Source organism: Octodon degus, unplaced genomic scaffold, assembly GCF_000260255.1.
Source record: "Octodon degus isolate 3935 unplaced genomic scaffold, OctDeg1.0 scaffold00042, whole genome shotgun sequence".
NCBI lineage: Eukaryota > Metazoa > Chordata > Mammalia > Rodentia > Octodontidae > Octodon > Octodon degus.
In genome coordinates this window covers 14,670,836-14,688,061 of record NW_004524618.1, presented here as the reverse complement: position 1 = coordinate 14,688,061, position 17,226 = coordinate 14,670,836, and the positions used below count along the sequence as shown (strand labels likewise).

Genomic DNA, 17,226 nt, shown 5'->3' with positions numbered 1-17,226 from the left:
CTCAAAAAAAAAAAAAAAAAAAAAAAAAAAAAAAAAAAAGAAAAAAAATTCAGATGCCTAAGACAAAGGATGCCATTGACAGAAAAAAATAGAAAGGCTTAGCTGGGTGTACTTAATTGTAGAACTGTGATTTTGGATTGGCTATTTTGAGTTTGAGATTATGGAGAAACTTCCAGTGGAAATGCCTATAACTAAGAGAGAAACTTCAAGGGAGGCAGACATAGAATAAAGAGATAAATAATTAGATATCTAACTCAAGGATACAAGACTCAAAGTAATTGTGTAGGCATCTGTTGTAGCTTCAAATTATCTAAGTTGACAAATTCTAGGAGGAGAAAAGACTAAGACTGAACCCTGGACACAGGTGAGAGGATAATAAACTGATATTTGCTTAGTGTTTTTCTGTTGACAAATCATGGCACACAGATAGGAGCCATAAAGTCATTGATAAAGTTTCTGCTAAACTGTTGTATGCTGGGGACTTAACAGTGCCTTTATAGACTTATTCTCTAACAGATTCCTCATCTTCTGCACATTAGTTTCTGACTTTCTGGGCTGCATTTCTGTTGCAATAGCATTAGCTAGTCAATTAACTGGTCATGTGAAAACTGCTTCATTCTTGGATTGCTTTCTAAAAATTGGTAAGATTCCATCAGTAACACATTTGCAAGTCATTAAAGTGCATTACTGTAAGTAAGGTGAGTAGTCAGTGTCCTTGTTTGAAACTCATTTTACTTTATCCTAAGTTTTGAACTATATTACACACATGAAGCTTTATGTTTACTTATTGTGTGTATTTTCTAAACCAAGCCTTTAACATAAGTGTGAGCTTTGATTTGGTTATAAAATACTAATACCAAGAAATAACTTTTGTTTAGTTGCTTTGAAGTAAATGTTGCGCAGATAGAGTACAAAAGTCGATAACTATTAATTGATGTCTCAAAGCAGTCTAAATTAACAGGTGGATACTTACCAGACAAACTGGTCATTCTCTAATTTTCTATGTACCTAGAATAATGTTCCTCAAATACTAATTTTAATCCCATGATTTTGTGTTTAGAGATTTTAATTTGACAGCTGGTCATGGTGGTGCATGCCTGTGTTCCCAGAACTCAGGACCCTGAGGCAGTAATGTTGTAGGCAGCTGAATTAGATAGAAATACTATAGGCAGTCAGACAGAACCAGGCCCTCAAGGAAACCATATGGAAGATAACGTGACTTTCAACTTGGAAGAGACAAACTCCCATATAGGCCATACCTCAAGACAAAAGAGGAAACAAATACAGCTACATAGGGATGGGCATCAGGGATTGATATTCTAAATAGGTATCAATCACCTTGAAAGAGCCCAAATGAATCATTAGCCCAACCCCTAACAGGAAGAGACCCTGTCCCTCTTGCTGTGTGACTCACTTCCTCAGTTGGTACTGGATTTAATAAATTTTACCTGAGCAATGGTGCTTATAGTCTCACTGGTTGACCATAGTTTGTCCCACCTCATGCCCACCTGAGTGAGTTCCCATGTTCAACACTACCTTACACCTGCCTCACTGCATAGTTTTTGATAGGTTATGGCCTTAGTAAGAATTGCTGAATTACTATTGTGGTCTTCTGATATGGCTGAAGCCCTTAAAACAACAGCTTATCTTCCCAGTGACCACTTCCTCCTCCTTCCCCACTCCAACCTTGGGTACAACTTCCTGTGACCTTTCCCACCCACACAAGGGAGCCTCCAATCAGCTCCTTGTACATCCCTAAATCTGCCCCTCAAGCTCCGCCCCTAGCAGAAGTCCATAGAGTCTCAGGCTCCCTGTCTCAGGTCAGAGGATCCACCCATCTCCTGCCCTTGGTCTTCTCCCTGTGTTTAGAGTTAATAAAGGCTTTCCCCTCCGCCATTTCTGCTTCTCTGCTGTGCCGCCAGCACTGCTGCCATCGCTGTTGCCTCTGAAACCTATCAGTTTTCTTCTATAAAAGTCCCTAGAAGAGACAGCTTCCGAAGGACCACCTGCTGGGGGGGGGCCTCCTGTCCTTCTCTCGGACAGGAGCTTTCTTTCCCTCAGTAAATATATTCTGCTCATAACCTGTGTTTGTTCCTAAAATTAATTCTTTGGATTTAGAGAACACAAACTCATCCCAAGTACTTTTCAGGTCAGGAGTTTCATTTTTCCCCTATATCATTTGGAGGTTGTCCAGCCCCAGATAAATTTTTCTCCCAGTGTCAGTAGGATCACTGAATTGGAGGCCAGCCTCAGCTGTAAAGGATGTGTCTCAAAAAAAAAAAAAAAAAAAAAAAAAAAAAAAAAGATTTTAATTTGACCAATCTTTCAGAACCTATGTGTTAGAAACTATACATGATCAAGTATACAGCCTTAAGGTTAGTAAATGCACTCCTGCTTAGTATTCTAATTTACCTTCTCAACCCTTTTACCACGATCTCCATCATAACCTGATGTGTACGTGAAACTTTCTGTTACGCAAAATTTTATTGTTTTCCATATATATCTTATCTGAAATTCTGTCCTACTTTCCAAACAATTGTCTGCCTACTTTTTAATCCAAGTTAATGTGACTTTGATAATTCATCTATCCTGCATATGTTTTGTTGATACATGACAAAGGAGGTTGGCAAGTTGAACATCATAAGATTCTATATCACAGGGTAATGTTTCTTTTATTTATTTATCTTGGCGGAACCGGGGATTGAACACAGCCCCTTGCACTTGCCAGGCAAGCACTTATTCTACTGAGCTATCTCCCTGGGCCCCTTTATTTTTAAAGAGTACAAAATGTAATTAAAGTAATAGGAATTCAACAATGGTTGTTGTATTGCATAATGTTACCTTCAAATTAATTGTTCAGGTTACCAGATATAAACCTCCAAAATTGGTTTAAAGCCCCATGAGTTAGCTCAGTGGACTAAGCGCCTGCTTAGGCAAGGGCGGGGACCATGGTTTGATCCATAGTACCACATGTCATGCTGGCCCCGCCCAGGATACACTGAGCCAGCCAGCGAGACAGTGTTGCTGCGCAGGCCTGTAATCTCAGTGCTGGGGAGGCTGAATCCACTACTGTGTCTGAGCTGCATAGTGAGTCCCTGTACTAAATACATAAAAAAAAATTTTTTTAATTGATTTTTTAAAAAAAGTTACTGGGCTGGCCAGATAGCCCAGCGGACTAAAGTGCCTGCCTAGGCAGGGCATAGTGGCTGGGGTTCAATCCCTGGTATGTCGTGCTGGCCCCATCCCCAGGCATGCTGAGATGCAATTGAGACTGGGCATGGCAGCGCACACCAGTAATCTCAGCATTTGGGAGGCTGAAAACAGAATCACTATGAGTCCAATCTATGTTGTGAGACCCTGTGGACCCTGTACTAAAAACATAAAAAATAAGTAAAAGTTATAAGAAATGAGAAAGGAGAAAAAAGTAAAATGTAAGCATTAACTGCTTGTTTCAATAGACCAGCAGAAATCAACAGTACAATTATCCAAACTGTGCACAGGATAATATTGAAAGTTGCTGAAAGTAGTTGGATTACTAACCTCTGTAAGTGATGACAAAATGTATTCTAACCTTATCAAATTAACTTTTAATGCCACTTTATTTGACCTGTGTGGTGCATATGGGCTTCATTTGATTTGAACTGAATTTTGCTTTACTGCTAATGAGAATGTTTGAAAATCATTGCCATATTTTCTAGATCCTGCCTACTTGAAAACTAATTCCTATCTGGGATCCTTTATGCTCTAACTTCCTTTTATTTCAGAGGTAGGCCTCTGAGTTCTAAGTAACTATGTCTTGTCATTTAGTTTTCTTTCTTAGTAAATTTTTATTATCATTGAAATACATTGTTTTGTTACAATGCTTTGTGATTTCTTTTCTAGTGTTTTTCATTACTGCCTTCTTTCTCTTTAATATTTTTCATTTAGATCTTGCTATCTCTTTTCCCTCACGGAGTTAAAGGAATTCTATATGTATGTTTGGCATTCATACTTAAAGTTACATGTATTATTCTTTATCTAATATCTTAGTTAGATATTAAGATATGTTTCATTTTCTCATGATGAAATTGGATGCCCAGTCATCCCTTTGAGAATTAGTGAACTTGGCTGGCTGAAAGAGAAGACAGACAGACTTTGTAGTGGCCTGCTAGTTATAGCCAACCTGGCTTGATTGTCTTCTTTTTATTAATGTATTACTACTGATAAAATTCGTGATCTTAGTTATTTTGTATCATGGCATATATGCAAAGATTTATGGGGTCTTTGTTTTAAAACTTTTAAAAATTTTGATGTTTTAATTTCTAGATGTAAAACAAAAGTCAGGAGTGCATCTGAAGAAATGCAAAGTGAACTTGTACCGGTCAGCATGTCGGAGACTGAGCACATAGACTCCATTTCTTCTGAGAAACATACTGGAAAAACACCTGAGTTAAAGGAAGACGCACATGTTTCATTTTCTGATGATGAAAGCAGCAAATTAGAAAATGAATCCAAATTGTTGTCATTAAGCATTGACAAAATTTCACGTCAGCCTAATGAACACTGTCATGTTGAAGCTTCTGACAATTACTTTCCAGATCGGGGTGGCGGTGCGGATTCTTGTGCTCAAGTAGACACGTGCCCAGACAATTCTGCACAAGCAGCCATCTTTCCTAGTGGAGATTGCCCAAGGCATATGTCAAAAGCAAGTGAAACTGAGCAGGCAGTCACACAAATATTGGCGGAGTTAAAATCATCTACATTCACAGAAGCTGATAATCAAAAGACTTACTCAGAAAGTCCTTATGATACAGACTGCACCAAGAAACTTATTTCAAAAATAAAGACTGTTTCAACATCAGAAGATTTGTTGGAACAAATAGAATCCGAACTCTTATCTACTGAGTTTGCAGAACACCAAGTACCAAATGGAATGAATAAAGGAGAACATGCATTAGTTCTATTTGAAAAGTGTGTGCAAGATAAGTATTTACAACAAGAACATACTATAAAAAGGTAAATTTATTTCTTTAGGTAATTGTTTTGTAAGGATTAAAGATTGAGTTCTTGTAAGGGAAATATTTTGTCTACTTTTAAATCCATTGTACCAGCCATGCATATAGTTGATAAAAGTATGTTTACTAAATAATTGAATAAATTTCAAAAAGTTTTAGTAATTTGATATTCTAAATATAAATAATGTAAGTTTATTAAAGAACTAGAATTTTTTATAATGGCAACCAAATTTTTCTCTTTTTTTTTTTTCTTGGTGGAACCAGGGTTTTGAACTCAGGCGCTTGTGCTTGCCAGGCAAGCACTTATTCTACCGAGCCATTTCCCCGGCCCCCAAATTTTTCTTTTTAATTATTTATTTTTAAATGTTTTACACTTCTGGGCTTTAAACTGGGGCCTTGTGCATGCTGGCAAGTGCTTTCCCACTGAGCTGTTCACCTCCCCATGCTTTTCAGTTTTACAAGAATGTGGAACAGTGGTGTCAGACCTGTGACTCACGTTCTTTCCTTTAACACAAAAGATGTTAATGTATGCATTGTTTTTTCTAAACTAAAGCCTCAGTGTTCAGGTGTAATCGTAGTGTTGGGACTTTGTGATAGGTTAGTGTTTCTGCGTTGCAGTTGGGGCACATGGCTCTAAAGGCTTGGCATCACAGATGGAGAAGTGTGGTAGTAGCTCAGTTCACGAATGCTTTTGTTGGCAAACAATTTCATCCGCAGACAAAAGCATTTGGGAAAGTGTTGTTTTTGTGTGCAAACTCCACAGGAAGTGACAAACATTCAGTGGCCATCTTTTCCAAAATTGTAAAACAAATAATTTCGTGAACTGATGTACCACTGTATGTCAAAAATAAGAGAAATTCAGACAAAACTTAGAAGGCATAAAGTTCTTGTTTCCTTAAATTCTGACTATAAATTAATTGGTTTACAAAATTAAAATTTAATAATTAAAATTATTCTCTAGTAAATAAGCACACAGACTTCTGTTTTTAGATTTCTCAGATTTGTGTACTTCTGTTTTAAGGATGATTTAATTTTCTGTATTTTTATTCTAGATTTGTATAACTAAGTGATGTATTGGCTTAGGTACTCTTACAACCTTTAAGAAAGAAAAATAAAATATTAGCCTTCATTAAATACATACTGATACATATTCTTTTTTAAAAAATATGATACTTGAAAAGCTTTTCTTTTTTTTAATTGTTTGCTTTTTTTTTAAAGGTTTGTGAATTCACTTTTATTTCATTTATTTATTTTTTAAATTTTATTTATTGTGTGTGTGTGTGTGTGTGTGTGTGTGGCCAGCTCAGCCCACCAGGGGGTGGGGCTGGCTGGCATGTGGTGCTGGGGGATTGAACCATGGTCCCTGTGCTTTGCTAAGCTTGTTCCAAGTAGGTGCTTTAGACCACTGAGCCATCTCACCAGCCCAAAAGCTTTTCTTTAATTAGGGGGAGTATGTATATAGAGAAAAGGAAGGAGGAGGTCCACATGCCAGAGGAGGATGACAGAGGAAAATACACTACAGTCCAAATATTGCTTGATATGGAATTGGCTTTTCATGATCTCCTTGCTTCTTCTCTACTCTGCCAGAATATCCTGTTCAATGGATCAGTCTTCCCCAAGCCAGCTGGTGTTACCCAATGAACTTCAATCTCTAAATATTCAGGGCCTGTCCCCCCTCTACTTTCTATATTTAAGCTCATTTTTAATCGTGATAAAATGTACATAAAATTTACCATTTTATCATTTTTAAATGTACAGTTTAGTAGTGTTAACATTTTCACATTATACAAACAAGCTAAAGAAATTTTCACCCTGTAAATATGAAACTCTACCCATTAAACTGTAACTCCTTACTCCCACCTGGACCCAGTTCCTGGCAGCTACCATTCTGCTTTTTGTTTCTGTGAATGTGCTTACTCTTGATACATTTAAGTGCTTGTCTTATTGTCACTGACTAAACTCACTTCATATAACATCCTCAGTTTATCCATGTCATAACATGTATCAGACTTTCCATCCCCCCTCCCAGCACTGACAGTTAAATCCAGGGCCTTTCCTTTGCCCTAGGCTATTTCTCCAGCCCTTTTTACTTTTTGAGACAGTCTTGCTAAATTACCAAGTTGCCAGACTGGGTGAGAACTTGTAATCCACCTACCTCAGCCTACCAGAGTACTGGAATTAAATTAGTCAGGTACCACCACACCTGGCTAGAATTTCTCTACTTAAGTTGAATATTACTTAACATTCTGTGTATATATCACATTCTGTTTATATATTAATGGACATTTGAGTTCCTTCTACTTTTTTTTTTTTTTTTTTTTTCGGAACCGAGGATTGAACTCAGGTCCTTGTGCTTGCCAGGCAAGTTCTTATTCCACTGCACTATCTCCCCAGCTCCTCCTTCTACATTTTGGCTGTTCTGGATAATGTTTTTTTTTTTTTTTCTTTTCAAAGTTTTATTGATAAACATATAGCAATGAGACAGTTTCAAATCAAATCGAAAGTACAGTTTCAACAAATAATACACTACATATATTCTTCTTAGTGGTTAATTGCTGTACAAGATGCAGACTTGTGATCCTACTTACAAACACCATTAGAAAAAATCATTCTATTCATTAAGAGAATGCAACTATATATCTATCCTAACCACTTTGAATACACAGATACAAAATGGACATTCATAGTTATATGTTCTGGATAATGTTGCCCATGAAAACAATTGTATAAAAAATAAATCTCCAATTTCCTTCTTAATACTGCCCCCAAACTAACTGCTATTTTGTGTCCTTACTGGAATAGTGCCATTACGTGAATAAACTATATACTTTCTTGCACTTAAACTGTGTTTCTACCACTTGTACTTTTTTAAGGCAAATTTCTCATTTCCTACTTCTCTGTACCTGTTATTTTAAAATCATCTTCTTGAGATTTCCTCTGATACATCTTCCCATTTTGCTTAGATGTGGACTCTTACTGCTTTCATATATCTCTTGTAAATTTTTAGGTGATATTCATTTAATAATCACAGAAAAGAGTTACAGATTTTTATGTACCTGATATATTACATACTCATGGAATCTTCATAGTAATCTGTGTGCTTTGTAGTATTATTAGCATTATTATTGTTATCTCTGTGTAATAGTATCCCCATTTTAGAAATGAACCAAGTGCCAACCAAATAGCTCAGTGGATTAAAGCGCCTGCAAACAGGCACAGGGGCCAGAGGTTCGATCCCCAGGCCTGCCATGCCGGCCCACTGCCGGGACATGCTGAGACGACAGTTGAGATGGCGTGGTAGCGCGCGCCTCTAATCCCAGCTCTTGCAAGGCTATAAACAGGCAGATCACTACAAGTCTGATCTAGTAGTGAGACTCTGAACACCCTGTAGACCCTTCCCTAAAATTAAAAGAAAAAAAAATAAAGTGAGGAACCTGAAACACGTGTTTCTTCTTTTCAGGGTCACAAGCAAGTCGATACAAGATTAAAATCTGAGCCTTTCTGTTTGGCTTCAGAGGTTTTATAAATGTTAAAGTTATTGGAAATTAACCAGTAATAAATTTTTAAATTTATCTAAGAATTTTAGATACGTAAAACTCGTGAGGGGCACAGTACTTATCTAATGGGACTTCTATGAGACATTAACACATTACAAAGGTCATGTATTATGTTACAGCTATCTCAATCTTTTACTAAACAATGTTTTTAATTGCAAATGAGATGCTTTATTGATTCAGGTCAGCTCTGAAACAACTCATTTTTAAAATTTTTGTGTTCATTTAATTTTTATGAAAAAGATTTGTTCCATTTCCTTTGAAATTTTCACAAATGCATGTATTTCCAAATGTGTTTGTTTATACTTCCATTCCTTTGTTTTGTCCCAGCTTTACTAAGAACAAAATTGTACATATTTTAGATGTACACTGTGATAATTTAATACATTGTAAAATGGTTACCACAATTAAATCAGATAACACAGGCATCACCTTGCATATTTTGTGTGTCTGATATGACCCCTCAAGATCTAGTTCAACAACTTTCAAGTATATAATGTGCTGTTACTAATTGTATCACTATGGTATACCTTAGCTCTCCAGGATTTATTCAACTTAGAGCTGAAAATTTGTAGCCTTTAACAAACCTCTCCTTTGGCAATGACCGTTCACTATTTTTCTATTCCTGTATTTTCTAACATCAATGTTGTCCAATGTCCCAACCAAAATTTTTTATTTAAATCTGTACTTGGAATGTAAACATCTTTTTGGTTTGTGGTTGTAGCTCAGTAGTAAAGTACTCTAAAACATGTGAAGCTGTCCCTTAGATCCCTAATACTGCAGTACACAAAACAGAATAACATCAATAAAATAAAATAAAATTTGAATATTCTTGTCTTTTTTCTTCTTTCCCCTTCCTTTAGTACTGAATTATAGCCAGGATTCTTATCTCAAGTTTTAGGGGTTTTTTTGTTTTTGTTTTTGTTTTTGTTTTGCGGAACCAGGGATTGAACTCAGGCCCTTGTGCTTGCTGGGGAAGCACTTATTCCACTGAGCCATCTCCCCGGCCCCTCTTATCTCAAGTTTTTTGTAGCAAATTGATTACATAGTCATAAATAAGTTAAAACCACTGTGTCATGAATGGCTTGAAGCAAGAATGCTGCGTTTGTGTCTTTCCCAAACATTTGCATACTTACTTCTTCACTGCATTCTTAGTTCTTCACAGACGCCTATTATGACTACTTTCTGCCTTCTTGTCTTCCTTTATGCTTCTTATAGGATTTAACCACTGCCTAACATACATGTTTACATATGTGTCCTTTTAATATTCTTCCTTAGAATGTAAGCTCCAAAGGGGGCAAGGATTGTTTGCTGACATATTATTATTTACATATAGAATAATATACCTGGTAGCTACCCGTAAGCACATGGGTAAGAAGTGTGGAAAGGCCTGAGTTTTGGAATTACACCTGACAGATCAAATGCTTACTAGCTGTATGACCTGCAGTAAGAGGTAGCTTCACTTTTAAGTTCATAAAACAGAAATATTGATGAAAATTTCATAAATGTATTTTGAATATTAAATGAAATAGCACTTTTGGCCGAACTGGGGATTGAACTCACGCCCTTGTGCTTGCCAGGCAAGCACTTATTCTACTGAGCCATCTCCCCAGCCCCAATAACACTTTAATAAGCCTAATCTTAGCAAATAATAGGTGTGCAAAAAGTGTTAGGTAATAGCTATTACTATTAATCTAGAATAGCTGTTTCTTAGTTATCGTATGGTTCTGAGTATTTTGTGGGCAGTTTTTAAAATTTGAATTCTAATTTTGCAGGAGAACTTGAAATTTGTTTTAACTTTTTCATTTTTTTTTACTGTGCTTCCATAACTAATAAAATGCCATTAAAATATTTTAATCTAAAGCAGGACTTCTCACTCTTGGCCCTATTGCCATTTAAAGCCAGATAATTCTGCCCCTGGGGGCTACCTTATGAATTATAGGAGGGTTCTACCCACTAGATAACACTAGCAACTCTTTCTCTTGATGTGAAATTTCTTGGAAAAAAGTTAGTATCTGATTGGCCAGAGAATGTTTTGTAAAATATATAATGAATGGATTAACAAAGCAAATGCTTAGGTTGATGTGTAAACTAAGCTGCTTTCCTTCAGTCGACAGGATTGGAGGGAACCTACCATTGAAAGTACAGTCACATAACCACAAACACACTTTCTGTTTTCTTTTTTTTTTTTTTTTTGGTGGAACCAGGGATTGAACTCAGGCCCTTGCACTTTCCAGGGAAGCCCTTATTCCACTGAGTCATCTCCCCAGCCTAAACACACTTCCTGAGAAATGTATTAGGCGATTTTGTCCTTGCATGAACAGACTTTATTATAAAAACATTAGGTATGTTAACTTAGAATGATAGGAATCTATAGTCTTTAATTTTTAGATTATATTCCACTTCTCATTTTTTCTCCATTTTTAATTATGTTTTACTCGTACTACCCTTTTACATTTAGGTTAATTAAAGAAAATAAGAACCATCAGGAGCTCATCTTAGACATTTGTTCAGAAAAAGACAATTTAAGAGAAGAACTTAAAAAAAGAACAGAAACAGAGAAGCAGCATTTGAGCACAATTAAACAGGTAAAAAGAAATTTTGAAGATCATATTTTAGCTTAGAAATATATTCCTGAAAATTTTTGTATAAATTGAAACTTTGTAAATTGAAATGTTTTAAATGCAAAGAATTGCTTGGTTTTTAAAGCAGTCTCTTCTGAAGTGGGACCATAGCCTGACTTTCTTATATATAAATTCCTATTTTTATGGTTTGTGTGTCTGCTATATAAAGTATAATAGAGCTTATTATGTTCAAAATAATAGTAAAGATTATTTGATTTGACAGTCAACCAGATTGCTTTTATTATTTTTTTTATTCTTTTTTTTTTAAATATTTATTTATTTTTATTTATTACATTTATTTATTGTGTGTGTGTGTGGCCAGCTCAGCCCACCAGGGGGCGGGTCTGGCTGGCATGTGGTGCTGGGGATCGAACCGCGGTCCCTGTGCTTTACCAAGCTTGTTTCAAGTAGGTGCTTTAGACCACTGAGCCATCTCTCCAGCCCCCAGATTGCTTTTAACTAAGGGAAGAACCAGTAACAAAAAGTATACATCCAGCATTAGGTTGTTGATAACTTAAATTATAACATAGTTTCATATTCAATGTTTTTATGCACTACACTATGAATACTGGCTCTTATACTTTAGATTTTGTCTGGCTTAGCTGCCCTTTTTTTCTTTTTTAAGCTTTAATGGATAGATAGCAAAGTGGATTTTTAGTATTGAAAACAAAGCTGAGCTGTTCTTTTATCTTTGAGTTGCTTTTTCTTCTATGGCCAGGATTAGAGACATTTTAGCTTTAGAAGTAAGTTAAGTAAGTGGATATGTTGTAAGAAATTTATCATTAGGTGTTTTCATACTTGCTTAAATATCATAGGATATACCTAACTAAGATATATACCTACACCACTAAGTGGTATATAATCTTAATGGACCATGTATGAAGTCCACTGACAGAAACATTATGTAGCTTGTCACTGTGATTTCCTTTTGATTCATCTTTCATAGAAAGTTATAATGAAATTAAAAGTAATAATTGACAATTTAAGTTTGTATCTTATACTTAATATACTTTTATACAGATGGTATTTGTAAATTATGTTTGATATTTAATCCTGGCTTATTTGTGCTCTAGGACCATTCCAAGTAAATCAGACGTCAGGGGTTAAAAGTCTGAAGAAGCCTTAATAATAGTACTGATCCATATATTTTGGTAGTTAGTAGCTACTGATGACCAGAAACTTTATATTGAGCAAGTGAGGTGAAACCTGAGCGTGGCACAGGTGTACTGTAGAGGAGTAGCTGCTGACATCAAGGAGTTCAGGAAGCAGAGGCAGACAGGGATGAGCTTGGAAGGGAGATATAACCTTCCTGGTCATTTCCACAGTGACCAGGCTTTTTTAACCAGACCCAACCTCCTAATAGCAAGCCAGCTTTGCCTGCTTTATTTTTATTTTTTACAGTTAATTTTATTGCTACACTTTTGATATACACATTATCACATTCATCATAGGGAATTTGTACCTATACATAATATAATTTGATTTTACCCTCATTCCCTGCTTTCTTTTTTCCTTATTTATTTATTCATTTGATACAGGATCTCACTGTGCAGCTCAGACTCATAGTGCTCCTCCTGTGTGAGCCTACCCAACGTTGGGATTACAGGCGAGCGCCACCACGCCCAGTTTTAGGCTGGCACTGCGTGCAGTACCAGGAATCAAATCTGGTTCCTTACACTTGCCAGGCAGGCACTTAGACTGCCTTGCTAGCTCCCCAGCTCCCTGCCCTCTTCAACTCTTTTTTTTTTTTCCTCTCCTTATTTACAAAAGCTTTGCTTTCATTTTTTCTTTATAATCTTTTTTTTCCCCTTTTCCCTTCCCTCCCCTCTTTCCCCTCTTTGTTCTCCTTCTCATTGTAACATTTTCTTCCTACTTCCCCAGTCATCTATTTTGGTCTTTGTTTATCCTGTTAGTTTCTCATACAACAGAAATAGTTTGATGTTAAATGTGTATGTCTGATTTATTTCATTGTAAAAGTCTGGTTTCAACTTGAATCCATTTACCTGAAAATGTCTCAGGTTTGTCCTTCTCTGGGAGAGTAGTATTCCATCATATATATAAACCACATATTCTTTATCCATTCATCTGTTGATATTCATTGGGGTTGTTTCCAAGATTTAGCGAATACAAATTGTGCTGCTATAAACATGGGTATGCATATATTGCTGTGGTATGATACTTTTAACTCTTTGAGAAAGATGCCAAGAAGGAGAATAACTGGGTCAATTGGAACCTTTAGTTTTAGGTTTTTGAAGAATCTCCATACTGATTTTCATAATAGTTACGCCGCTTTATACTCCCACCAACAGTGGAAAAGGGTTCTTTTTTCCCCACAGCCTAACTAGCATTTGTTGTTGGTTGATCTCTTGATGATAGTCATTCTTGCTGAAGTGAGATGGAATCTCAATGTTGTTTTATTGTGCATTTTTTGAATGACCAGTGATGTTGGGTATTTTTTCATAAGTTTATTTATCGTTTGTACTTCTTTGAGGCATGTCTGTTCATTTCATATAACCATTTTTGGACTAGTTGTTTAAATTTGGGGGGATCTGAGTTTTTTGAACTCCTTATATATTCTTTTTTTTTTTTTTTTTTTTTTTTTTTTTTTTTTTTTTTTTTGCGGAATTGGGGATTGAACTTAGGCCCTTGTGCTGAGCCATCTCCCTGGCCCCTCTTTATGTATTCTTAGTATTAGTTTTTTCTATGAGGAATAGCAAAAATCGTAAAATTTTTTTTCCTCTTCTGTGGGTAGTGTCTTCACTGTGTTGGTGACTTCTATTGCTATGCAAAAGTTGTTTAATATAAGGAGATCCAAGTTGTTGATTCTTTGTGATGCTTCCTATGCAAAGAGATATTTGTTCATAAAGTTGTTTTCAAGGGTTTTGCCTGTTCTGTCTTGCATCTGATTAAGTGTTTCTGTTTTAGTATCTTATTTGATCCATTTCAATTTTAGTGTAGTGCAAGATGAGAGGTAAGGTTCTAGATTTAATCTTGGGCATGTGGGAAGCCAGTTTTCCCAGTATCATTTATTAAAACTTTCTTCCAGTGATGGTATTCAGCCCCTTTGTCAAAGACAAAAGTGGCTGAATGTGTTTGGAGTTGCGTCTGCATCTTTTAATCTCTTCCATTGATCCTCAGGTCTGATTTTGCCAATACCATGCTGTGTACTTTTTTTTTTTAATTGCTGTAGGTTTGTAATGTAATTTCTCATCAGGGATTGTGTTGCTCCTGCCTTACCTTTGTTGCCCAGAATTACTTTTGGTATTCTAGGTCTCTTCTGGTTCTAAATGAATTTTAGGATGGTTTTCTCTACTTCTGTGAGGATCAGGATTGAATGAAGTCTGTACAACAGCTTTAGAAGTATAGCCATTTTCATTATATTGATCTGCATAGTCAAGAAAAAGAGATATCTTTTCATTATTTTATTTATTTATTTATTTTCCAGTACCTGGGACTGAACTCAGGACCTTGTGCTTTCCAGGCAAGCACTTATTCTACTGAGCTATCTCCCTGGCCCATCTTTTCATTTTCTAATATCCTCTTTGATGTTCTATTTCAGAGTACTGTTGCTTTCAAATGTAAAGTTCTTTTACTTCCTTCACTGAATTGACTCCTAAGTATTTCATTTTTCTTTCAGCCTCCCACTTCGTTTTTGATAGTTTTTCTTTGGAGCATTTTGATGCCGTTACTCTATATATGTTAGATCTCCTTGATGAGTTGGTCTTTTTATCATCATTATGAAATGTCTTTCGCCTCGTGTAACATTTTTGTTCCAGTGTCTTTCATCTGTTATTAGTATAGCTGCTCTCACTTTTCTGTGATTGCTGTTGGCATGCAGTTATCTTTTTCCATTTATGTTCAGTCTGCATGTATCTTTCGACCACATGTCTCCTACAAATAGAATACAGTTGCATTTTGTTTTTTATTCTAGTGTGTCTGTTTCTGCCTTTTCCTGTGATTGTGTAATCCACTTTGATTTAATGTGATTCACATTTGAGCTTATGTTTGCCATGTTACTTTCTGCTCCCACTGCTTCTTCTGGGCTTCCTTTTTGTACCATTTTTTAATAAAATATTTTTTTCATTACATTTTCACTATATTTCTTTGGATTGTTCCTTGGTGAAACCATAGGACTTTCCATGTATACAGGTTAATGAATCACCATCTCTTCAGATTTAAAAATTCCAGTGGGACAGAAACATTGCTAACAGGTTTGATTTCTTTGGTTAGAGTTTATTCATTACATTTGTTTATAATTTATGTATTTATTTCAGGTATTGAGTCTGTTTGGTACAGCTATAAAAATAATCTGAAAGTAATTTTCTTCACAGTTAGAAACAAGAATAGAAGAGCTTAATAAAGAAGTTAAAGCTTCTAAAGATAAACTGGTAGCTCAAGATGTTGCAGCTAAAAATGCAATTCAGCAGTTACACAAAGAGATGGCTCAAAGGATGGAACAGGTACTTATAGCTCTTTATTGTAACTTGATGGTTCATTGACTTTTATTTATTAAACTAACTATAAAAATAGATCATTTTGTTTGTATGAAAATTCACCGTTTAAAATTGAAACATTCTGAGCACCTACATTGAAGATAGCAATGTGCAATACAAAAACCATGGTTGAGTACCTCTCATCTTGTTCTTCTAAATGTATACCATTTTTAATGTCTTATCAATTATTACTATATTCTTTAAAATAAATTTAAAAATAATAAAAACGTCAAGAAAAAATTATTTGTTGAAAATGTTAATGTTCAGTTATTTGTCCAATCTTGCAAACCTATATTTGATAATCTGAGCAACAGATTTGATGATAAAAATACGTAATATAACAATCACTGTTAGTGTGCTATTCTTTTTTTTCCCCCCTATATTTTGGACAAGTGTCTCCAGTGTCTCACTACGTAGATCAGACTCATAGTGATTCTCCTGTTTTCAGCCTCTCAAGTGCTGGGATTACAGGCTCGTGCCACCACGCCCAAGCTCAATCACAATCTCAGTGTGCCCCACAGGTGGGGCCAGCACAGCACGCCAGGGAGCGAACCCTGGCCACTGCGTTCTGCCTGAGCAGGCACTTTAGTCCACTGAGCTATCAGGCTGGCCCTCATGCTGTTCTTATTTTGAAAATATGTACTGTATGTATTGTTGTACGTTACTCTGTTTCTGGCTTTGTTTTTGCTTTTAATTTTGTTTTTACTCTTTAAAATTAAGTTTTAAAAAATTGAAGCAGTATATTAAGTGCCTGATAATTGTTTAAAATATTAACTAAGGCTGCGGCCCGGTGGCCATGCCCAAGCGGGGCTGCCCGTTCGCGGATGCAGCCCCGCTGCAGCTCAAAGTTCGCGTAGGCCTGAAGGAGCTGAGCCGCGGCATGTGCGCGGAGCAGTACTCGCGGGAGGTCTTCGAGAAGACCAAGCAGCTGCTTTTCCGTGGGGCCCAGGCCTACAGAGACCATGTGTGGGGCGAAAGCTGTGCCATTGTCAACCTGCCAGCATCCCCGAAGCTGGCCCCACAGAGACACCCCGAGCTGCAAGGGGCCAGATGCTCGTTGGACCTGATGGCCAGCTGATCCAGAGCTGTGCGCAGGCCTCCAAGGCTGACCTGTCTGGGGCAACATCCCATGCCTGCTCATCGTGCGTGCGAGCTGTGGATGGAAAGGCGATCTGCAGCCAGTGTGAGCGGGCCCTGTGTGGGCAGTGTGTGCGTCCCTGCTGGGGCTGTGGCGCTATGGCCTGTGCCTTGTGTGGCCTTGTGGAGTAAGTGCCTTGGTCCATGCAGCCATTCCTCCTGTCCCTCCTCCCAGCATGTTCCGGAAGCCCCAGGATGCCCTGCAGGGGACAAGTGGGTCATTTGATGGTGCTGTTGCTTAATGGATGGAACACAGTGATCAAAGATGCTTTTCCCACATTTATTTATTTATTTTCGGAAGATTTGGTGATCCTTTCTAAAGGAAATCCAAGTTTCACAAGCCAGCTGCTGTCTTTTGTTTTTGTTTTTGTTTTTTTGTTTTTTCACAAGCCAGCTGCTGTCTTTTGTTTTTGTTTTTGTTTTT

The 17,226-nt window shown here is 36.7% G+C and overlaps 1 protein-coding gene, 1 long non-coding RNA gene and 1 pseudogene across 2 annotated transcripts in view; all 3 read left to right on the top strand.

Annotated features, from left to right (window-relative positions):
• LOC111816840 overlaps positions 1-645 on the top strand; it is an 8,787-nt gene extending 8,142 nt beyond the window's left edge. The window contains exon 2 of the long non-coding RNA XR_002821167.1: positions 517-645. This is a non-coding gene — a long non-coding RNA (uncharacterized LOC111816840). The remainder of the gene's footprint in view (positions 1-516) is intronic.
• Positions 1-17,226, top strand: part of Ccdc186 (coiled-coil domain containing 186) — a 75,060-nt gene that overhangs the window by 8,440 nt on the left and 49,394 nt on the right. The window contains exons 2-4 of the mRNA XM_004631591.2: positions 4,306-4,995; positions 11,010-11,136; positions 15,504-15,632. Coding sequence (XP_004631648.2) covers positions 4,306-4,995; positions 11,010-11,136; positions 15,504-15,632 — 946 coding nt within the window. The remainder of the gene's footprint in view (positions 1-4,305; positions 4,996-11,009; positions 11,137-15,503; positions 15,633-17,226) is intronic.
• Positions 16,459-17,151, top strand: LOC105742212 (annotated as a pseudogene).